General features: G+C 44.9%; 2 protein-coding genes across 2 annotated transcripts in view; both read right to left on the bottom strand.

Moving 5' to 3' along the window:
• LOC139375351 (phosphatidate phosphatase LPIN1-like) overlaps window positions 1-6,345 on the bottom strand; it is a 41,600-nt gene extending 35,255 nt beyond the window's left edge. The window contains 1 exon segment of the mRNA XM_071117053.1: window positions 6,041-6,345. Coding sequence (XP_070973154.1) covers window positions 6,041-6,100 — 60 coding nt within the window. The 5' untranslated portion in view covers window positions 6,101-6,345.
• A 2,240-nt stretch (window positions 6,346-8,585) lies between these two features.
• LOC139374320 (protein GREB1-like) overlaps window positions 8,586-23,534 on the bottom strand; it is a 39,687-nt gene continuing 24,738 nt past the window's right edge. Inside the window, exons 15-33 of the mRNA XM_071115351.1 lie at window positions 22,452-22,632; window positions 22,148-22,337; window positions 21,803-21,939; window positions 21,081-21,435; window positions 19,548-19,663; window positions 19,237-19,454; window positions 17,755-18,079; window positions 17,494-17,653; window positions 16,149-16,251; window positions 15,660-15,815; window positions 15,270-15,406; window positions 11,906-12,067; window positions 11,226-11,430; window positions 10,880-11,042; window positions 10,508-10,750; window positions 10,126-10,261; window positions 9,729-9,923; window positions 9,448-9,586; window positions 8,586-9,362 (exon numbers count right to left, since the gene is read on the bottom strand). Of these exons, the coding sequence (XP_070971452.1) occupies window positions 9,199-9,362; window positions 9,448-9,586; window positions 9,729-9,923; window positions 10,126-10,261; window positions 10,508-10,750; window positions 10,880-11,042; window positions 11,226-11,430; window positions 11,906-12,067; window positions 15,270-15,406; window positions 15,660-15,815; window positions 16,149-16,251; window positions 17,494-17,653; window positions 17,755-18,079; window positions 19,237-19,454; window positions 19,548-19,663; window positions 21,081-21,435; window positions 21,803-21,939; window positions 22,148-22,337; window positions 22,452-22,632 (3,485 nt within the window). The 3' untranslated portion in view covers window positions 8,586-9,198. The remainder of the gene's footprint in view (window positions 9,363-9,447; window positions 9,587-9,728; window positions 9,924-10,125; window positions 10,262-10,507; window positions 10,751-10,879; window positions 11,043-11,225; window positions 11,431-11,905; window positions 12,068-15,269; window positions 15,407-15,659; window positions 15,816-16,148; window positions 16,252-17,493; window positions 17,654-17,754; window positions 18,080-19,236; window positions 19,455-19,547; window positions 19,664-21,080; window positions 21,436-21,802; window positions 21,940-22,147; window positions 22,338-22,451; window positions 22,633-23,534) is intronic.

The following is a 23,534-nucleotide window of genomic DNA, read 5'->3' as shown; positions in this document are numbered from 1 at the left end:
ACAACTGCAGCCCGCAATTCGGGTGTGCAGGACCCCATCCGTCCTACAGTGTGCAGGACCCCATCCGTCCTACAGTGTGCAGGACCCCATCCGTCCTACAGTGTGCAGGACCCCATCCGTCCTACAGTGTGCAGGACCCCATCCATCCTACAGTGTGCAGGACCCCATCCGTCCTACAGTGTGCAGGACCCCATCCGTCCTACAGTGTGCAGGACCCCATCTGTCCTACAGTGGGCAGGCACCCATCCGCTGGTGACATATCACGTTATAAACCCTCACCAGGACCAATGACAGACCAGACCACCCATTACAGTGAGAAGAGTACAACTGCAGCCCGCAATTCGGGTGTGCAGGACCCCATCCGTCCTACAGTGTGCAGGACCCCATCCGTCCTACAGTGTGCAGGACCCCATCCGTCCTACAGTGTGCAGGACCCCATCCGTCCTACAGTGTGCAGGACCCCATCCGTCCTACAGTGTGCAGGACCCCATCTGTCCTACAGTGTGCAGGACCCCATTGATTCGTACAATTTCTAACACATCTTCCTGTCCGAATGCTTAAAAAAAAAATACAAAGTAACAAAATGTGACATCCATCATATGACGTAAAAGTGAATTACTTAGGCTTTGGGAAATGACACAAGCTACATCAACTGTAAGACAACAACACACACAATGGAATTGCAAAATATGATTTTTAAGTAATTACAAGTACTGTACACACCACAACTCCTTTTGTGAACAAAATTCATTTGTGTCAGCTGTGTGCTGGCAGACTCAACTTTGGGGGCTTAGGGATGGAAGAACAAAAACCATATAGTGACGATCAGTTGTGTTCCAGAAGTTATACCTTTCACAACAGTGGAGGCTGCTGATGGGAGGATGGCTCATAATAATGTCTGGAACAGAGCAAATGGAATGACATCGAACAACTGGAAACCATGTGTTTGATGTATTTGATAGCATTCTACTGATTCCTCTCCAGTCATTACCTCAAGCCTGTCCTCCCCAATTAAGGTGCCACCAACCTCCTGTGGTTCTTAAGTCAAAGCAGCCACAGTTACAGCCACAATTACAGCCACACATGATGTCTTAGTTCTTTGGAAAATAGTGTAACATTAAATTAACACTATGGCTTCCAATTACAACACAGTGGGCTTTTTCTAGCATGCTGTTAAATAGTCTGCTAGCTACAAGTCACAACACAGTGGGCGTTTTCTAGCATGCTGGTAGGTAGTCTGCTAGCTACAAGACACAACACAGTGGGCTTTTTCTGGCATGCTGGTAGGTAGTCTGCTAGCTACAAGTCACAACACAGTGGGCGTTTTCTAGCATGCTGGTAGGTAGTCTGCTAGCTACAAGACACAACACAGTGGGCTTTTTCTGGCATGCTGGTAGGTAGTCTGCTAGCTACAAGTCACAACACAGTGGGCTTTTTCTAGCATTCTGGTAGGTAGTCTGCTAGCTACAAGACACAACACAGTGGGCTTTTTCTGGCATGCTGGTAGGTAGTCTGCTAGCTACAAGTCACAACACAGTGGGCTTTTTCTGGCATGCTGGTAGGTAGTCTGCTAGCTACAAGACACAACACAGTGGGCTTTTTCTGGCATGCTGGTAGGTAGTCTGCTAGCTACAAGTCACAACACAGTGGGCTTTTTCTGGCATGCTGGTAGGTAGTCTGCTAGCTACAAGACACAACACAGTGGGCTTTTTCTGGCATGCTGGTAGGTAGTCTGCTAGCTACAAGACACAACACAGTGGGCTTTTTCTGGCATGCTGGTAGGTAGTCTGCTAGCTACAAGTCACAACACAGTGGGCGTTTTCTAGCATGCTGGTAGGTAGTCTGCTAGCTACAAGACACAACACAGTGGGCTTTTTCTGGCATGCTGGTAGGTAGTCTGCTAGCTACAAGTCACAACACAGTGGGCTTTTTCTGGCATGCTGGTAGGTAGTCTGCTAGCTACAAGACACAACACAGTGTAATTTATATGGCATGCTTGTAGGTAGTCTGCTAGCTACAAGTCACAACACAGTGGGCTTTTTCTGGCATGCTGGTAAGTAGTCTGCTAGCTACAAGACACAACACAGTGTAATTTATATGGCATGCTTGTAGGTAGTCTGCTAGCTACAAGTCACAACACAGTGGGCTTTTTCTGGCATGCTGGTAAGTAGTCTGCTAGCTACAAGACACAACACAGTGTAATTTATATGGCATGCTTGTAGGTAGTCTGCTAGCTACAAGACACAACACAAATGATTAAGGGTTATTCACCAGTATCGTTATGCTTGAGCTATCTTACGATTTGTAAAAAAGCCTTATGATGCGCCCAAGTGATGACATTTTAAGGCTATATATATTTAAAGTAGTTACAACTATAAGACACTACCGTTGACATCAATCAATCAAATGTATTTATAAAGCCCTTTTTACATCCCCAGATGTCACAAAGTGCTATTCAGAAACCCAGCCTACAACCCCAAACAGCAAGCAAATGCAGATGTAGAAGCACAGGGGAGGGGACCAGTAACTTTATGATCAACTTTGTCAATGTTCCTGGTACAGTCATTTTTCATACTTGGGTCAACCTGCTATGAGCTGGTTTCATCCAAATATCATCCGATTTGATGAAAAACATGATTTTCCGTGTTGGGGCCTTTAAGTCAAAAACAAAAGTAGGGTGGTTGGTCGGGGTGGATGGGTATAACGCCGCGAACATCTAGCAACCCATAGGTTGTGTGTTCAAACCTCATCATGGATAACTTTAGCATTTTAACTAATTAGCTACTTTGCAACTACTAAGCATGTTAGCTAACCCTTCCCCTAACCTAAAATAACTCCTAACCCTTTAACCTAACTCCTAACCTAGCTAATGTTAGCCACCTAGCTAGCGTTAGCCACCTACCCACCTAGCTAACGTTAACAACAACAAATTGTAATTCGTAAACATATTGTATGAATTGTAATTCATAATATATCATAATATAACATGAAATGGATGATGGACCACCACTAATTAATAGATACAATATGAAACGCAACATATGATAATAAATGAAGTGTCCCGGATTTACAGTTACTATGTTTCTTCTACCCCACTCAGCAGTGAAATTATATAACCACACACACACACACACACACACGCACGCACGCACGCACGCACGCACGCACGCGCACGCACGCACGCACACACACACACACACACTCACTCTCTCTTGGCATACCACACATTGATTTAACACACATATTGATTTCTGCACATCCTGTCCAAATTCACCAAGCTATTTGTTATTGCTCAAGAATTCCAAGAACAGCCCCAGAATTCCACTCATTATGATATTACAGAACGTTTTCCACCCATTGCGTCCTGGAGTCACCCTGAGCGTCGTGAGGGCTGGGCTGCCAGAGGGAAATATAGAAAGCAGAGTGAGAACAGTATCTATTGCAGCATGTGACCGCTGTTACAGAAGTAGTAGCAGAGGCCACTGTAGGAATGTTGTTTCTCCAGGAATTGGGGCCCAATGTAAACAGATAGCTCAGAGGAGGGCTGTGTGTGTGTGTGCCCCTCTTGCCAAATGCGTCCCTGTCTGTACAGACGTTCTGGGCACATACACACACACACACACAGACACATGCGCACATGCGCACACACACAGACACACAGACACACGCACACACACACCCAGCCTCTTGAATCCTGATTTCGAAACAGTTATTTCATTCACCTAGGTACATAAGCTGCCCATGGGACACGGCCTGGAACAGACAGTAATACTCATGTTCAGTGTTTCTAGGAACTATTAGAAAGTTCAGTGATTATTTTTCACGTACACATGGTTAGCAGATGTTAATGCGAGTGTAGAGAAATGCTTGTGCTTCTAGTTCCGACAGTTCAGTAATATCTAACAAGTAATCTAACAATACCCCAAAAACTACCTAATACAAACAAATCTAAAAGGGTGAATGAGAATATGTACATGTAAGTATATGGATGAGCGATGGCTGAGCAGCATAGGCAAGGTGCAGTAGATGGTATAAAATACAGTACATACATGTGATATGAGTAATCTAAGATATGTAAACATTATTAAAGTGGCATTATATAGAGTGGCTTTTTATAAAGTGACTAGTGATCCATTTATTAAAGTGGGCTGTGATTGGGTCTCAATGTTGGCAGCAGCCTCTCTGAGTTGGTGATGGCTGTTTAGCAGTCTGATGGCCTTGAGATAGAAGCTGTTTTTCAAGTCTCTCGGTCCCAGCTTTGATGCACCTGTACTGACCTCACCTTCTGGATGGTAGCGGGGTGAACAGGCAGTGGCTCAGGTGGTTGATGTCCTTGATGATCTTTATGGCCTTCCTGTGACATCGGGTGTTGTAGGTGTCATGGAGGGCAGGTAGTTTTCCCCAGTGATGCGTTGTGTAGACCGCACCACCCTCTGGAGAGCCTTGCGGTTGATAGCGGTGCAGTTGCTGTACCAGGCTGTGATACAGCCTGACAGGATGCTCTCGATTGTGCATCAGTAAAAGTTTGTCAGGGTTTTGGGTGACAAGCCACATTTCTTCAGCCTCCTGAGGTTGAAAAGGAGCTGTTGCACCTTCTTCACCATACTGTTTGTGTGAGTGGAACATTTCAGTTTATCTGTGATGTGTACGCCGAGGAACTTAAAACTTTCCACCTTCTCCACTGCTGTCCCTTCGATGTGGATAGGAGGGTGCACCCTCTGCTGTTTCCTGAAGTCCATGATCATCTCCTTTGTTTTGTTAATGTTGAGGGAGAGGTTGTTTTCCTGACACCATACTCCGAGAGCCCTCACCTCCTCCCTGTAGGTTGTCTCGTCGTTGTTGGTAATCAAGCCCACTTGCTGTCTGCAAACTTGATGATTGAGTTGGAGGCGTGCATGGCCACACAGTCGTGGGTGAACAGGGAGTACAGGATGGGGATAAACACACACCCTTGTGGGGCCCCAGTGTTGAGGGTCAGCAAAGCGAAGATGTTGTTTCCTACCTTCACCACCTGGGGGCGGCCCATCAGAAAGTCTAGGACCCAATTGCACAGGGCAGGGTTGGGACAGGGCCTCCAGCTTGATGATGAGCTTGGAGGGTACTATGGTGTTGGATGCTGAGCTGTAGTCAATTAACAGCATTCTTACATAGGTCTAGCTTTTGTCCAGATGTGATAGGGAATGAGTCACCTTGCCTGAGACCTGAGGACTGATTCACACTATAGGGCCAAACTGAACCAAGCTGAATTGGGCTGGCCTGGTTACGCATCCACCATAGTTGCTGGAACCATGTTGGAAAGAAGATATCTGAGCCAGCATGGTACGTGTCAGGTTGGCCAATTGTATGAATCGGGTCTCAGACTGGCATTTGGTCCCCCAGCTAAAGCCTAGACTTTGGCACAGCGGGTTACCACAATCTTGTGGCACGCAGATGACTTGGGTTCATACCCAGAGTTACACTTTCAGTACCTTCAGTATAGGGAAAGGGGATCCCTAGTCAGTTGCACAACTGAATGCGTTCAACTGAAATGTGTCTTTCTCATTTAACACAGCCCTCTGAAACAGAGAGCTGCGGGGGTACTGCCTTAATCAACATCGTCCACGTCATCGGCGCCCATATTCTTATTTGTGGCCAAGGAAGCCTTTTGAGTGCACAGTGCATTTTGAGATGTTCCAACAGCCCATCTCTCTCCAACCTCATCCCACTCTCTCCCTCTCTCTCTGCCTCTCCCTCGCTTTCTCAGAATTATATAGTCTCAACTGCCGCCACTGACTGTCTACCGACGGATATTCAGCAACAGAACAGTCTGTCTAGACTCAGGTTATAGTAGTCGTCTATCTCAGATAGTGACATACTCAGAGAGAGTATGGTTGGTAAAGAACTGTTTTAGGTCATTATAGGACCGTCTGTCTGTCCATGATATGATAGAGATGAGAGAAACAGAGAGAGAGTGAGTGACTGAAGACAGACAGACAGGCAGACATCCACAGGCAGACAGACAGACAAGCAGGTGGACAGACAGACAGACAGGTCACCGTACCCAAGACCAGTTGGGACTGGCGTTGTTGCAGAATTTTTCCAGATGTTCCTCTGGGGTCATGATTCCATGACACGGCTTGATCCCCACTCAGGTATACGATCCAAAAGGTGCGTTTCTGTGTTAAAAAACGGGTGATCCGACTGAAGTGTGTGTTTTAGATACTTGGTGATCTAACAGACAAGTGTATTCAGACGTTAGTTAAGTAAAGGTTCAATAAAACAGTTAAAGCACGTAGTGATCCCAGCTATTCTGTGTAAGACTGTAATACTGTGTTCAGTCTCACTTGTCAGACTGTCTATATAGTGTTTCTGGAGATATTGTGGGACTCCTTTTACCCAGTGTGTTCTGAGAACCGCGTTCCAAAGCTAAACGTTAGAGCACCCACCAGATCTTATCCCAGCCAGGACGGCACACACACACACACACACAGACACACACACACAGACACACACACACACACACACACACACACACACACACACACACACACACACACACACACACACACACACACACACACACACACACACACACACACACACACACACACAGGCCCGTCATGAGTGAGACATCTATTGGGGCAGTAACTCCTGGAACTTGTTTGCTACCTGACTCTCAGCTCTCTCAGTGACGTCATCAGAGCCACTTGGGACTCGGAGAGGCTCGGTCCCCTAAGTTCTGCCCTCTACTCTACACCCCCTCTTATATCCTACAAGCTCCCACAGTCTCACGCCACATCCATGTTTCTCAAATGTCACTCGGTTAGGGTTAAGTTTAGGCATTAACTCTGTAATACTAAGGTTAGGCATGAACTACGAATGGTTAAGGTAAGGGTTAAGGTTTGGGATCGGCTTACAATAAAAGTCTCAAAAACAACTTTCTATCGCTGGATTCGAACATGCAACTTTTTACACCAGAGGCAGATGTTTAAAACTGAAACCAACTTGAAGGTAACAGCGATAACTGTTGCCCCTATTGGCCGGTTTCCATGTCATCTCCCAACGTCCTCTGACTTGGATGGACGTCTAATACGATGTTGTATCACAGGTGACGTGGCTGCTCTATACCTGGATCAAAGGCTGCTAGACAGGTCAGCTCAACATGTCACTCCAACCCAGGACACACAGCTCAATTGAATGGCCATAGATGTCCTTATCTGCCCCCTTGGAACCCCCTCCCCCTCCCCCTCCTGCCCTAGCTAGTACAGACCTGCACCATGTCTCACCACTATCTACTGCAGGGGTACACTACTGTATAGCTACAGTAGGACACAAGACTCTTACATAATGACAGATTCTCTTAGTGATTCGCTAAGAGGAAAAACTTAGGTGTAAGGTAACACTGTTGCTCATGGGAGCTAGCCAACAAGACAACTACAGTAACATAATCACTTCCAACTGAAGTTGGAAAGACTGGAAATTAGCTGTGTTTCGTTTCACTTTTTATCAATGTATATATTTTTGTATATATATATATATATATATATGTATTCATAAAAATGATGACAACTGATTCATGATTTTGATTGGCTGAGAAACACTGCCTGCCTGTGTCTCGTCCCGACTCCCAACGTTCTTCACTATGGGACAGCTGGAGATCGAATTTCAATATTGAAACAATGTTGCAAATGTCGGAGAGACAGACAGGAAGGTTTATACAAATCTCTGCTGTTGAAAACTAAATGTTAGTCTAAAAGAAATGTGAGATAATGTCTAGATGCTTTTTGTACTGGAAATAAAGTTTATACATTTCTTTGCTGGGTTGATGAGACAATGGATTGCGCAGTCAGATGGAATAGAGTAAAAAGGCATTTTAAAGTCATAGATTTGTGGCAATTTGTGGAATAGACACTGGCTAGAATGCGGTTTTAACCTATCAGCATTCAGGATTAGACCCACCCGTTGTATAATACTGTATAACTACAGTAGGCCACAAGACTCTTACATAATGACTGATTATCTTAGTGGTTCGCTAAGAGGAAAACTTAGGCGTAAGGTTACACTGTTAGGTGTCAGTAAGGCACATTTCAATTGGACTTGATTTATTGTTCTCGTCTATCCTCAATTTGAGCCCAGTGGCAATAGCTTCCATTGACCGTCAGTTTAAATGTATAGTGTGTGCTGCCCTCTGCTGGCCACAGATAGTGTCGAGTCTCCTATGTGTAGTAAAAAGAATACAAATGGGGGGAATAAACAGGGAGACACCACCCACACTAGTGGTGGGAAATGAGAGTTGCTGTGAGAGATGTGTGAAGTGCAGTGAGTTAATGTTTAGAGCAGGGTTTTATGACTCCAGCACTTGGACAGCAAATGGGTGCATAGGCTTTTGTTCCAGCCCCGCATCAACTCTTCCTGGTCCAGACTACATACAGCCTGTGATTAGTTGATTATTTGAAACAGGTGTGTTAGTGCTGGGCTGGAATGAAAGCCTGCACTCCGAGTGGTTCTCTCGGACCTGATGGTAAAAAACATCATTCAGAAGAGCACCAACTTGGACGGATGTACAGCATAACCAACAGCAGATACTGTAAAATAGATTGAGACTGTTTTCAGAACATGTACATTTATACATTGTAAAACATAACAGTACACAGGACATTGTGTCTATAGAACATGACAACATCAATTCAAGTTTCTCAACACATTGATAATCAGGAGACCACAAACACGGAGCGTCAGAAATGAGAGCCACATACACACATAAGAGTTCTCACCTCTTGAAGAACACTGGCATGAAATCACTAAAGAAAACATCTTCTTTTACATAGATAAGTACTTTTTACATGACACAAAACTGTCAAAATATATGCAAAATATTGAATCATTGTATATCACAAAAAACGTATTTAAAAAAAACGACACTTCATTATCTCCAATAAGAATGGTGGCATGCACTGTGGAATGATGACTTGTAACAAATCACAACAGAGAGGAGGAGGGCTGATTGGAGTATTGTAGTATTGTAGTAAATACCACAGCAATGCTACAGTAAACAGAGCCATACAAGTCGCAGACTCAGAGCTATATTCACTAGCAGCTACTCTCTCTATGGGTTATTGGCTTGATCCACTAGAAGAGTACAGACAGTTTTTGGCTTTCTGTTTTGAACCTACAGCAGGGTTGAGGGTTGAGATTCATGGGTTTAGGAGTTAGGGGGGTTCATATGTGTTTCCCTGTGAGGAAGAAGAGGGGCCGGTCCTCTTTAGCGTTGGCTGTCTGGAACTCGTCACTCAGCCGGAACCTCCACTCGTCCTCGAGCTCCAGCCTCACCACTGTCTGTCTCAGAGAGCTGCGGTCAGCACATATCACACACAGAACCGCCCCTGGAGGAGGGAAGAGAGAATACCGTTGAAGAACTGATGACTTCTCTGTGTGTGAGTCTGCCTGCATGGGTCTGTGTACGTTTACCTTTGAGGAAGTGAAAGTTCTTTAGGAATCCTGGCGTGACGAAGGAATCCCAGAAGCAGAGCAACAGGCCGCTGAACAGCAGCCCTGTAGTACTGATGTTGATGGAGCGAGGTCTGGAACTCACAAAACACACCGTCACCTGGAGAGAGAGAGGGGGGGGGGGAGGAAAGGATGGAGGGATGGAAGGAAGGAGAGAGGGAGGGAAAGAGATGCCCCAATGACTGATCTGACATCGGAACAATCACATATTTATTTGTGTGTGTGTGTGTGTGTGTGTGTACCTCAGGCCCCAGGTTGAGGTAGCAGTCTACAGACAGTATGGGGTGTGTGTAGTTGCATGTGCTAAGGGGGAACAGGCTAGAGTGTTGCAGGTATTTCTCTAGCAGTAGCTGTGCAGGCGTGGCCAGGAATGGATGCTTGCTGTCCGGGGCACAGATATACTGAGACGGCTGGACCGAGGTGGGGACATCAGTCATCTGAAACCACACATTATATCAACATTACAATGGTCCTAGCATGAACGGTACAACAACATTACAACTGAGACATCACATTACAGAGGGATATGAATCGATCCCTGCGGAACACCACATTTGATTTGAAGATGATGTCGTGAGTGTATGTTTGTGTGTGTGGTTGTGTGTGTGTGTGGTTGTGTGTGTGTGTGTAAGACTGTACCTTGTTCTTGATGATGAAGGTGTGGTATCCTCCAATAGAGATCTGTTTCTTCATCACACTAAAGTTGTTGAAACGACAGATGAGCAGACCAGCACTGTGGACTCGCAGGGTGAAGTCAACATCATCACACGTAAACCTGAGGAGGAAGAGGAGGAGAGGGGGAAGAGAGGAAGAGAGGAGAGAGGGAGAAGAGGAGCGAAGGGAAAAAGAAGAGGCAGAGAGAAAGAGTGGGGGATGGTCCACATAGAAACCATTTCAACCTGCCACCACTCTTCTTCCAAAACAAATGACTTATCTAAAGTCAAGTGTCTGTCCTCTCTAATCCATTTTGGTTGTACAGGACTATTCTAGCATATTATTCAATTCTAGTCTACTGTCTCACCTGTTCTGGTTGAACTGGATGCCCTGGGTCAGGTCCACGTTTAGAAGCAGGAAGTCGTGGAGGTGTCCTCTGGAGAAAGGCTCCCTGTGACGAGCTCCTCCCCCTGACCCCTGACCCTGACCTGGGGAGTGACTGCTCCACTTCCTGATCCCACAGAGGCCGAACTGTGTGAGGTCAGGACACGCCTCCATGTGCTGCAGCACCTGCTTCAGCGACACGTTCCTCTCTACAGGGCCTGAGGTACTGGAAGAGAGAAAGAGAGAGAGGATTACAGAGCTATGCAAGGACATCAATGAATTGTGTTGTTGTATGTGTAGCTGAGAATCATTCCTTGTCGTGTGTATGTGTGTGTGTGTGAGTGTGACTGTATACCTGTGTGAGTCCAGGTCCACAGCATTCCACATGACGCAGGAGTCGTCAGAGAGGATGATGAAGGGCCAGACGTCGGCTGGCGGCCCTCCTCCCTCCACCCTGCGGCTGCGTTCCAGCTCCAGGTTGTTATAGGACAGCTCCTTGATCAGGAAGTGGGCCGCACCTGGGGGAGGGGACAGAGGTCAGAGAGGGAGACATTGTCTCTGTATCTCATAATGTATGTTAGTTCGTTTGTTTGTGTGGGGGAGAGGGTGAGAGATAGATGAAGGGAGGGGGAGTGAGAGAGAGTAAGAGAATGAGTGAGTTAGTGAGAAAGAGAGTGGAGCTGGAGGTGGTTATAGCGTACCGAGCCCGGCTCCATTGAAGATGGTGGGCAGCACCAGCATAATGTGGTTGGGCCAGTACTTCTTATAGACAGCCATCTCATGCTCCTTGATGACCAGGATGTGGAGGTGGGCCGCCCCATCCATGGCGTGGTACAGGTTGAACAGGCCATGCTCATGACGACCTGTTGTTGGGGTGAAGATGGGACTCTTGATACAGTCTGGGTTCTGATAGGGGAACGAGAAACATACACAAGTTTGAGTGGGTTCCGCAAAGATTTGATCTTTTCAGGGTTTCTATACTATGTATTATGTTGACTGTATATGTTAGTGGAGGTTTCAGATATGGAAGTACTATAGGAAATAAATAAATAAATAAATAAAGAGTAAGAGAGGAAAAATAGGCTCTTGGGAGCTCCCTGGTGGTGAGATTATGCAGTGCATCTTCACTTCACTGATTGTGGGTTTGAGGAAGGGGTTAGTAGTGTACTGCTATGGTTCAATTCTCTACTCTTCTCCTTGACATGTGTACCTGCTCAATCCCCCTATCATATTTAAATGTAATGAGTTAGCACCCTATTTCTTAAACCAATCCATTTATTTCACATCCATAAAGGGGAGTGGATGAGTGCACACCTCAGGAAGAACGGTAGAGAATGGGTATTACGGTTAGTATTAAGGGTGAGGGGCTTAGTTAGATTACCCAATCGGAGGTGAGGGGCAGTCTCATGCTCTCTAGTTGGCCTCCTGGTTGGCTAAAGCTGAAGTAGTGGTGTTTAGACTTGGGAATGATGAAGTAGAGCTGGATATCCTCCCCCAGCAGCAGGTGGGAGAAGGTGAAGGCATGCAGGGTCAACTCATACATCTACACATATATAATACACAAAGAAAACACATTACCATACATCTACACATATATAATACACAAAGAAAATACATTATCATACATCTACACAAATCAAATACATTATCATACATTTACACATATAGAATACATTATTATACATATACACATATAGAATACATTATTATACATCTGACATTTAATCCTAGTAAAAATCCCTGTTTTAGGTCAGTTAGGATCATCACTTTATTTTAAGAATGTGAAATGTCAGAATAATAGTAGAGAGAATGATTTTTTTCAGCTTTTATTTATTTCATCACATTCTCAGTGGGTCAGACGTTTACATACACTCAAATAGTATTTGGTAGCATTGACTTTAAATTGTTTAATTTGGGTCAAATGTTTCCCACAATAAATTGGGTGAATTTTGGCCCATTCCCCCTGACAGAGCTGGTGTAACTGAGTCAGGTTTGTGGGCTTGCACACGCTTTTTCAGTTCTGCCCACAAATTTTCTATGGGATTGAGGTCAGGGCGTTAACTTGACTTTGTTGTCCTTAAGCCATTTTGCCACAACTTTGGAAGTATGTTTTGGGTCATTGTCCATTTGGAAGACCCATTTGTGACCAAGCTGTTTCATCCGACCAGAGGACATTTCTCCAAAAAGTATGATCTTTGTCCCCATGTGCAGTTGCAAACTGTAGTCTGACTTTTTTTATGGCGGTTTTGGAGCAGTGGCTTCTTCCTTGCTAAGCGACCTTTCAGGTTGTGTCGATATAGGACTCGTTTTACTGTGGATATAGATACTTTTGTACTTGTTTCCTCCAGCATCTTCACAAGGTCCTTTGCTGTTGTTCTGGGATTGATTTGCACTTTTCGCACCAAAGTACATTCTTCTCTAGGAGACAGAACGCATCTCCTTCCTGAGCGGTATGATGGCTGTGTGGTCCCATGGTGTTTATACTTGCATACTATTGTTTGTACAGATGAACGTGGTGCCTTCAGGCATTTGGAAATTGCTCCCAAGGATGAACCAGACTTGTGGAGGTCTACAAATTCTTTAGATTTTTCCATGATGTCAAGCAAAGAGGCACTGAGTTTGAAGGTAGGCCTTGAAATACATCCACAGGTACACCTCCAATTGACTCAAATGATGTCAATTAGCCTATCAGAAGCTTCTAAAGCCATGACATCATTGTCTGGAATTTTCCAAGCTGTTTAAAGGCACAGTCAACTTAGTGTATGTAAACTTCTGACCCACTGGAATTGTGATACAGTGAAATATTCTGTCTATAAACAATTGTTGGAAAAAGTACTTGTGTTATGCACAAAGAAGATGTCCTAACCAACTTGCCAAAACTATAGTTTGTTAACAAGAAATGTGTGGAGTGGTTGAAAAACGAGTTTTAATGACTCCAACCTAAGTGTCTGTAAACTTCCGACTTCAACTGTATGCACATATAGAATACATTATCATACATCTACACATATAGAATACATTATCATACATCTACACATATAGAATAGATATACATCTACACATATAGAATACATTATCATACATATACACATATAGAATACATTATCATACATCTACACATATAGAATACATTATCATACATCTACACATAGAATACATTATCATACATATACACACATATGTCATACATCTACACATATAGAATAGATTTACATCTACACATATAGAATACATTATCATACATCTACACACATAGAATACATTATCATACATCTACACATATAGAATATATGATCATACATCTACACATATAGAATGCATTACTATACATCTACACATATACAATACATAATCATACATCTACACATATAGAATAGATATACATCTACACATATAGAATACATTATCATACATCTACACATATAGAATACATTATCATACATCTACACATATAGAATAGATATACATCTACACATATAGAATACATTATCATACATCTACAAATATAGAATACATTATCATACATCTACACATAGAATACATTATCATACATATACACATATAGAATAGATATACATCTACACATATAGAATACATTATCATACATCTACACATATAGAATACATTATCATACATCTACACATATAGAATAGATATACATCTACACATCTACAGTGCAATCAGAAAGTATTCAGACCCCTTGACTTTTCCCACATTTTCTTACATTACAGCCTTATTCTAAAATTGATTTAAAAAAAGTTTCCCCCTCATGAATCTACACAAAATAACCAATAATGACAAGGCAAAAACAGGTTTAGACATTTTTGCAAATGTATAAAATAAAAAAAAAACAGAAACATCTCGAGGATGATCAATGGAAACAGGATGCACCTGAGCTCAATTTAGAGTCTTATAGCAAAGGGTCTGAATACTTATAAGGTATTTCTGTTTTTAAATTGTAATACATTTGCAAAAAATATCTACACCTGTTTAGCCTTGTCATTATGGGGTCTGTTTGTAGATTGATGAGGATTTTATTTATTGAATCAATTTAGTTGAAATGTGGACATTTTAGAAATCAATTGACAAAATGTGTAAAAAGTCAAAAGGGGTCTGAACACTTTGGAAGGCATTGTATGTTTCTATTTATAAATGATAATATGTTTATAATACATGATCATGTATCTACAGATATAGAATACATGATCATGTATCTACAGATATAGAATACATGATCATGTCCCAGAGAGATACAACATAACAACATATTAAAGACCAACTATGCACTGATTAGTACAGCTAATAATAAACAGTGTGTGTGTGTGTGTTTGAGATTGTGTGTGTGTGTGTGTGTTTGAGATTGTGTGTGTTTGAGACTGTGTGTGTGTGTGTGTGTGTGTGTGTGTGTGTGTGTGTGTGTTTGAGACTGTGTGTGTGTGTGTGTGTGTTTGTGTGTGTGTTTGAGACTGTGTGTGTGTGTGTATGTTTGTGTGTGTGTTTGAGACTGTGTGTGTGTGTTTGAGACCATGTGTGTGTTTGAGACCGTGTGTGTGTGTGTTTGAGACCATGTGTGTGTTTGAGACCGTGTGTGTGTGTGTTTGAGACTGTGTGTGTGTGTGTTTGAGACTGTGTGTGTGTGTGTTTGAGACCGTGTGTGTGTGTGTGTATTTCAGACCATGTGTGTGTTTGAGACCGTGTGTGTGTGTGTGTTTGAGGCTGTGTGTGTGTGTGTGTTCTCTGCTCACCTGGTATGCGGGGTTGAAGCCAGTGTACTGGTGACACTGCTCACAGTGGTGGTAGGTGTTGTAGGCTGCGTATTTAGACAGTTTGATTCTGGCCGTACGCCTCCGCAGATACACGCCCTCCTGACGTCTGGGGATTCCTGGGGGGAGAGCAGGGGCTGGGGGTTAGTCGACCAGGAGAACACCAGTCAACAATCATGGAATAACCATAGAGCATCTGAGAACCAGAACCACATACTGTACACAGCTACAGAGTTTAGCCAATCATTGGTTATCTAGTTTGTTTTTTCTACAATAGTAGAACAAGAGACCAGGAGGTCCAAGACAATGATCTAGTAAGACTGCCTATGATAATGTTATGGTCCTAGAGAGATGTCCCGCTTAATGTCCAACCATCAGTGTTGGGGTAGTAGCCAGGGCAGTAGAGAGTGCTGATGTCTTCATATCTGGGGTCGTGGACTGTGTAGTCAAACGGAATGCCCCTCAGTGTGTCTGTGACTGGCCAGGAGGCACAGGTTGGCTGGCACTGGACACGCTCCAGCTGACCACCTATACAACACAGATATGTATATATTCATGATACATTCATAACAGCTAATAGTGCCTTAAAACAACCTCATGTAGGGTTATCAGAGTCCAAACCGCTTCTGCGTCTGCACAGCTGTTTTCTAGAATCTTGGACCGTTGAAGTGTCAGCACGGCCCAGATGATGTATCTATCTGTCATCACATTCAGTTGAATGGAAGGTGCTCTCAGTTAGCCGCTGGGCTATTAAGACTCTGCACCCTTCACTGCTCTAATATACAATAGCACAGAGGTGTAAAACACAATTCAGAGACCCACAGCCACAGTGGTTATGGGAGTGTTGTCATGGTAACTCACTGAAGTTGATATCTTCCTCATCATAGATGTCCACCTCCATCAGTCGGATCAGCATACGAGACAGGATGCCCAGAAACTGGAGGTACGCCCCTGTCTTCCCCACCTGAACAGTTTACAGGAGTCAGTAAGGCGTGTGTTTGTTTTGGTGTGTGTGTGTGCAAGGCTATGTATGTGTGTGTGTTTCCACTAAGCAGCAGTCTGCATGTGTGTATGTCTGTGTATACCTGTGGGGTCCACTGAGCAGCAGTCTGCATGTGTGTATGTCTGTGTATACCTGTGGGGGTCCGCTGAGCAGCAGTCTGCATGTGTGTATGTCTGTGTATACCTGTGGGGGTCCACTGAGCAGCAGTCTGCATGTGTGTATGTCTGTGTATACCTGTGGGGGTCCACTGAGCAGCAGTCTGCATGTGTGTATGTCTGTGTATACCTGTGGGGGTCCGCTGAGCAGCAGTCTGCATGTGTGTATGTCTGTGTATACCTGTGGGGGTCCACTGAGCAGCAGTCTGCATGTGTGTATGTCTGTGTATACCTGTGGGGGTCCACTGAGCAGCAGTCTGCATGTGTGTATGTCTGTGTATACCTGTGGGGGTCCGCTGAGCAGCAGTCTGCATGTGTGTATGTCTGTGTATACCTGTGGGGGTCCACTGAGCAGCAGTCTGCATGTGTGTATATCTGTGTATACCTGTGGGGGTCCGCTGAGCAGCAGTCTGCATGTGTGTATGTCTGTGTATACCTGTGGGGGTCCGCTGAGCAGGAGTCTGCATGTGTGTATGTCTGTGTATACCTGTGTGGGTCTGCTGAGCAGCAGTCTGCATGTGTGTATATCTGTGTATACCTGTGGGGGTCCACTGAGCAGCAGTCTGCATGTGTGTATGTCTGTGTATACCTGTGGGTGTCCGCTGAGCAGCAGTCTGCATGTGTGTATATCTGTGTATACCTGTGGGGGTCCACTGAGCAGCAGTCTGCATGTGTGTATGTCTGTGTATACCTGTGGGTGTCCGCTGAGCAGCAGTCTGCATGTGTGTATGTCTGTGTATACCTGTGGGGGTCCGCTGAGCAGCAGTCTGCATGTGTGTATGTCTGTGTATACCTGTGGGGGTCCACTGAGCAGCAGTCTGCATGTGTGTATGTCTGTGTATACCTGTGGGGGTCCACTGAGCAGCAGTCTGCATGTGTGTATGTCTGTGTATACCTGTGGGGGTCTGCTGAGCAGGAGTCTGCATGTGTGTATGTCTGTGTATACCTGTGGGGGTCCGCTGAGCAGCAGTCTGCATGTGTGTATGTCTGTGTATACCTGTGGGGGTCTGCTGAGCAGGAGTCTGCATGTGTGTATGTCTGTGTATACCTGTGGGGGTCCACTGAGCAGCAGTCTGCGGGGATGGAAGTTGTCTGTGCGCCCCTTTGCAGGGCGGTTGCTGCTGTCCATGTGGTGAGGCTGTGGGATGGTCCACTGGCGGTAATACAGAGACTGTTCTGTACACGTCATCATCTTACTTAGCAGAGGTCTGACACAGAGGAAGGGAAAGCTTCATTAGAAACGTTGATATACAGCATCATCTTACTCAACTGTCTGTGTGTGTTTGTGTTTGTGTGTGACTTTTCCTACCTGAAGGAGCTGGCCCAGGTCACAGACCGGTGTGGTAGGAAGGAGGTGCAGCGAGGCAGTCCGCTCCCGTCGCGTGCCTTGATGATGTCATAGAGTCCCCGGGGCAGCAGCAGGGAAGGGGGGCGGCTCACCCCCCGTGCCCAGGAGCAGCCCTGAAGGAGAGAGGGGGGTAGGGGGGAGGAGGAAACCAAGGAAGTGGACTTGGAGGGCCGGCGCTGGGTGTTGGGGGGGCGGTGAGGGTCTTGGGGGGTGGTGTGGGGATGGAGGGGGTCCACAGCAATGCTGTCGGGGAAGGTTCGGGTGGGCTGGAGAACCGATTTCAGAGCTAGAAGGAAGAGAAGAGGAAGAGGGTTAGAGGAGAACACAGAGGTGAGTTATACTGTTGATATAGAGAAGAACACAGGTGAGTTATACTGTTGATATAGAGAAGAACACAGAGGTGAGTTATACTGTTGATATAGAGAAGAACACAGGTGAGTTATACTGTTGATATAGAGAAGAACACAGAGGTGAGTTATACTGTTGATATAGAGAAGAACACAGGTGAGTTATACTGTTGATATAGAGAAGAACACAGAGGTGAGTTATACTGTTGATATAGAGAAGAACACAGGTGAGTTATACTGTTGATATAAAGAAGAACACAGGTGAGTTATACTGTTGATATAGAGAAGAACACAGGTGAGTTATACTGTTGATATAGAGAAGAACACTGGTGAGTTATACTGTTGATATAGAGAAGAACACTGGTGAGTTATACTGTTGATATAGAGAAGAACACAGGTGAGTTATACTGTTGACATAGAGAAGAACACAGGTGAGTTATACTGTTGATATAGAGAAGAACACAGGTGAGTTATACTGTTGATATAGAGAAGAACACAGGTGAGTTATACTGTTGACATAGAGAAGAACACAGGTGATTTATACTGTTGACATAGAGAAGATCACAGGTGAGTTATACTGTTGATATAGAGAAGAACACAGGTGAGTTATACTGTTGATATAGAGAAGAACACAGGTGAGTTATACTGTTGACATAGAGAAGAACACAGGTGAGTTATACTGTTGATATAGAGAAGAACACAGGTGAGTTATACTGTTGATATAGAGAAGAACACAGGTGAGTTATACTGTTGACATTGAGAAGAACACAGGTGAGTTATACTGTTGATATAGAGAAGAACACAGGTGAGTTATACTGTTGATATAGAGAAGAACACAGGTGAGTTATACTGTTGACATAGAGAAGAACACAGGTGAGTTATACTGTTGATATAGAGAAGAACACAGGTGAGTTATACTGTTGATATAGAGAAGAACACAGGTGAGTTATACTGTTGATATAGAGAAGAACACAGGTGAGTTATACTGTTGATATTATAAACAATCAAATGTGTTGTTAAGTGGTAGAAACACCTGACATTGTCTCATTTAATTGCTAGAATTTAGTTGTATTTAATTTAACTGAACATCTCTCACTGTTCTCTCCCCCCTCCTTCTCCTCATTGTCGGTGCTATTGAGTTTGTCTGAGTCGCTCTCTGATAGGTCACTGCCCAGGCCGGGGGCGTGGCCGTGGGGCTGTGACCCCTGGGACTCCACCCTCACCAGGTAGGCCGCCAATCCTAGCTCCTGCTCCAATGCCGTGCGCTGCAGGTAGGAGGAGCTTATCACACGTAGATCACAGTACTTCAGTGATCTGGTCAAAGGGGAGAGAAAATACATCAATCAACCAATCCAATGTTTGCGTATGTGTGTGTGTGTGTGAGTGCTTGCGTGCGTGCGTGTGTACCTGGGTAGGGACTCTCCCAGGGGGTCTGCCCCAGAGAGGATGAGGATGCAGGGCAGGGCCTCTAGCTCCAGGTAGGTACGAGGAACCCAGTCTGTCTCCTGGATCTTCAGCCATGTCTGGACACACACACACACACACACACACACACACACACACACACACAGGCGTTTACCAAGTACTAGGACAGTAAGAGATTGTATAAGGTTACAGTATATGTCGCCTGCCCTACTTTGAGATTGTTTTACAATGCTGTCCACTAAGGAACCTACTGTAGCTAACTGTCACGTGGGGTAACAACCCTAAGCTAGATCCTTATCCCTGTTCATGTGATCTAAAAGGCCAAACTGATCCTAAATCAGCACTCCTACTCAGAGACGTTTTAAACATACACTGCCGTTCAAAGGTTTGGGGTCACTTAGAAATGTTCTTGTTTTTGAAAGATTTTGTTGTTTTTTTGTCCATTAAAATAACATCAAATTGATCAGAAATACAGTGTAGACATTGTTAATGTTGTAAATGACTATTGTAGCTGGAAATGGCTGATTTTGTATGGAATATCTACATAGGAGTACAGAGGCCCATTATCAGCAACCATCACTCTGCAACGGCTGTCGTAGGTGGAAGAAGGAGAGGACCAAGGTGCAGCGTTGTATGTGTTCATGATCTTTTAATTACACTGAACACTAGAACAAAAATAACAAAACGGAACAAACAAAACTGTCCTGTCTGGTACAGAGACAGAGACAGAAAACAACTACCCACAAATCAAAGTGGGAATACAGGCTACCTAAGTATGGTTCTCAATCAGAGACAACGATTGACAGCTGCCTCTGATTGGGAACCATACCAGGCCAAAAGCAGAAATACAAAACATAGAACAAAAACATAGAATGCCCACTCCAACTCACGCCCTGACCAAACTAAAATAGAGACATAAAAAAGGAACTAAGGTCAGAACGTGACACACTCCTGTGTTCCAATGGCACGTTGTGTTAGCTAATCCAAGTTTATCATTTTAAAAGGCTAAATGATCATTAGAAACCCTTTTGCAATTATGTTAGCACAGCTGAAAACTGTTGTCCTGATTAAAGAAACAATAAAACTGGCCTTCTTTAGACTAGTTGAGTATCTGGAGCATCAGCATTTGTGGGTTCGATTACAGGCTCAAAATGGCCAGAAACAAATAACTTTCTTCTGAAACTCGTCAGTCTATTTTTGTTCTGAGAAATTAAGGCTATTCCATGCGAGAAATTGCCAAGAAACGAAAGATCTCGTACAACGCTGTGTACTACTCCCTTCACAGAACAGTGAAAACTGGCTCTAACCAGAATAGAAAGAGGAGTGGGAGAACCCGGTGCACAACTGAGCAAGAGGACAAGTACATTAGAGTGTCTAGTTTGAGAAACAGACACCTCACAAGTCCTCAACTGGCAGCTTCTTTAAATAATACCCACAAAACACCAGTCTCAACGTCAACAGTGAAGAGGCGACTCCAGAATGCTGGCCTTCAGTTCTCCTGTTGTTTAACCTTACCTTGATGCGCTCAGTGAAGCTCTGTCCTATGCTGAGGGTTTGGCTGGGGTTTCCCAGGATGATCTCAAAGAGCTCCCCCAGCCCCAGTCTCTGTCTGATCCGCACCAGCCGTTGGTGGGCCCACCCTGCCAGAGCCAATGAGGGGAGCCGTAGCAGCACCATGTGACCATGGTGGGAGGGGCATCGCTGGGCGGCGCTAAGCAGGCTCTGGACGATCTCCAGCGTCTCGACGGAGGTGTGTTTATGTTGGCTCCGCCCCCCTGAGCCAGACCGACCCGACACGGCCATCATGGCCACACAGTAGTGTTGTATTAAAACCTGGGTCCGGATCACTGCACTGTGTAGCTTGGGGAACCTGGGACAGGGGCATCAAGAAATTTAGTTACATGCTTGTGTCATTTCTGGGCTCCCGAGTGGCGCAGCGGTCTAAGACACTGCATCTCAGTCCTAGAGGTGTCACTACAGACCCTGGTTTGAGTCCAGGCTTTATCACAACCAGCCGTGATTGTCTGTCATTGTAAATAAGAATTTGTTGTTAACTAACTTGCCGCGTTAAATAAAGGTTAAATAAATAAAACATTTAATATGAAAAGAAATTGATAGCCCAAACGAAATCTTATGTATTGTGTGTATTTTTTTGACTGCGTGAGTGAGTATATGTGTGTTTCTGTGCGTATATGCATGTATATGTATGCGTGTATGTGTGTGTATGCGTGTGTTACCTCTCCTCCAGGACAGAGGCCATGCTTTCGAAGGAGCTGTCGTAGCGGAGGAGAGGCAGACCGCTGCCTGAACGAGTCGAGTCCAGCAGCTCACACACACCAAAGTACTGTGTCTTCTCAAGGTACAGATCCACTTCCTACGCACACACACACACAAACACACACACACACACACACACACACACACACACACACACACACACACACACACACACACACACACACACACACACACACACACACACACACACACACACACACAAACAAGAGTTTGAGAAAACAGTGTACGTGTGTGTGTGACTCTCTCTGTGTGTGACTGTTCGTGTATGTGAGAGAGTGTCTTACATTATTGAAAGCAGAGGGCCAGTGTATCTCGTTGTATGGGCTGATGCGTGTGTGTTGTGTCTGCAGGGCAAAGGGGAACGAGGTGACGTAGAGAGTCAGGATGTTGCTGGCGTCTCTGATCTGACAGGAGTTGAGCAGGCTGTCCACCAACCCACTGCCGGAGTCACCACCGCTGGCACCATACCCTCCACTGGGAACCACGGGATATATATGTTATGATCATGTCAGAAACACAAGGACACACACACACACACACCCATGCACATACACGAGTACTCACGCAAACACACAAAAACGCACACACCTGCTGATGTCCCAGTGAGCGTGGTCATGAACCAGAATGAAGAGTGTGTTGGGGTTCCTGTTTGCTTCCTGTATGAGGTCATCAATGCGCGCCCTGGCCTCCTGGTCCATCTTCACCACGTAGCGCTCTGCCTCTCTCTGAGACAGACAGTCTTGCTCCAACCCCAGATTCTGTAGGACACCTAGAGTACACACACAGTCAGGGATTAAACACACACACAGACACACAGACACACAGACACACACACACACACACACACACGACAGGTTGCCTAGTGGTTAAGAGCATTGGGCCAGACAACCAAAAGGTTGCTAGAATCCCAGAGTTGGCAAGGCGTAAGAGTTGGCAGGTACCCCCAACAACAACCTCTCCCCGTGTGCCGATGATGAGGACGTTGATTAAGGCAGTCCCACACACCTCTCTGATTCAGAGGGTTAAATGCAGAAGACACATTTCAGTTGAATGCATTCAGTTGTACAACTGACTATGTATCCCCTTTCCCTTTACACACAGACAGACACACACATGGCACCAATGTGTTTCAGGTGAAAGTTTGAGTAGCAAGAGCCAACACATCTCTGAATTTAGGTTTCTATAAAACACACCAGCAGGGGGCTCTGTGTCTTCAGCCTGGTAGGTTTCTATAAAACACACCAGCAGGGGGCTCTGTGTCTTCAGGTTGCTAGGTTTCTATAAAACACACCAGCTGGGGGCTCTGTGTCTTCAGCCTGCTAGGTTTCTATAAAACACACCAGCTGGGGGCTCTGTGTCTTCAGGTTGCTAGGTTTCTATAGAACACACCAGCTGGGGGCTCTGTGTCTTCAGGTTGCTAGGTTTCTATACAACACACCAGCTGGGGGCTCTGTGTCTTCAGGTTGCTAGGTTTCTATAAAACACACCAGCTGGGGGCTCTGTGTCTTCAGCCTGCTACACAACAGACATCAGTTAGAGGAGAACAAGAACTGAAGACAACTTCCTGGAAGTCCCCTCAGGAGGGATGGAGGTTGAGGAAAGAAGGGGGAGGACGAGCAGGAATAATAATAAGAAGAAAGTTAAAAAAAATAAAACTTTAAGTTTTATTTT

This window comes from Oncorhynchus clarkii, chromosome 19 (genome assembly GCF_045791955.1).
Source record: "Oncorhynchus clarkii lewisi isolate Uvic-CL-2024 chromosome 19, UVic_Ocla_1.0, whole genome shotgun sequence".
Classification (NCBI taxonomy): domain Eukaryota; kingdom Metazoa; phylum Chordata; class Actinopteri; order Salmoniformes; family Salmonidae; genus Oncorhynchus; species Oncorhynchus clarkii.
The sequence above is the reverse complement of the archived record's forward strand: the minus strand, read 5'-3'. Positions and strand labels throughout refer to the sequence as shown.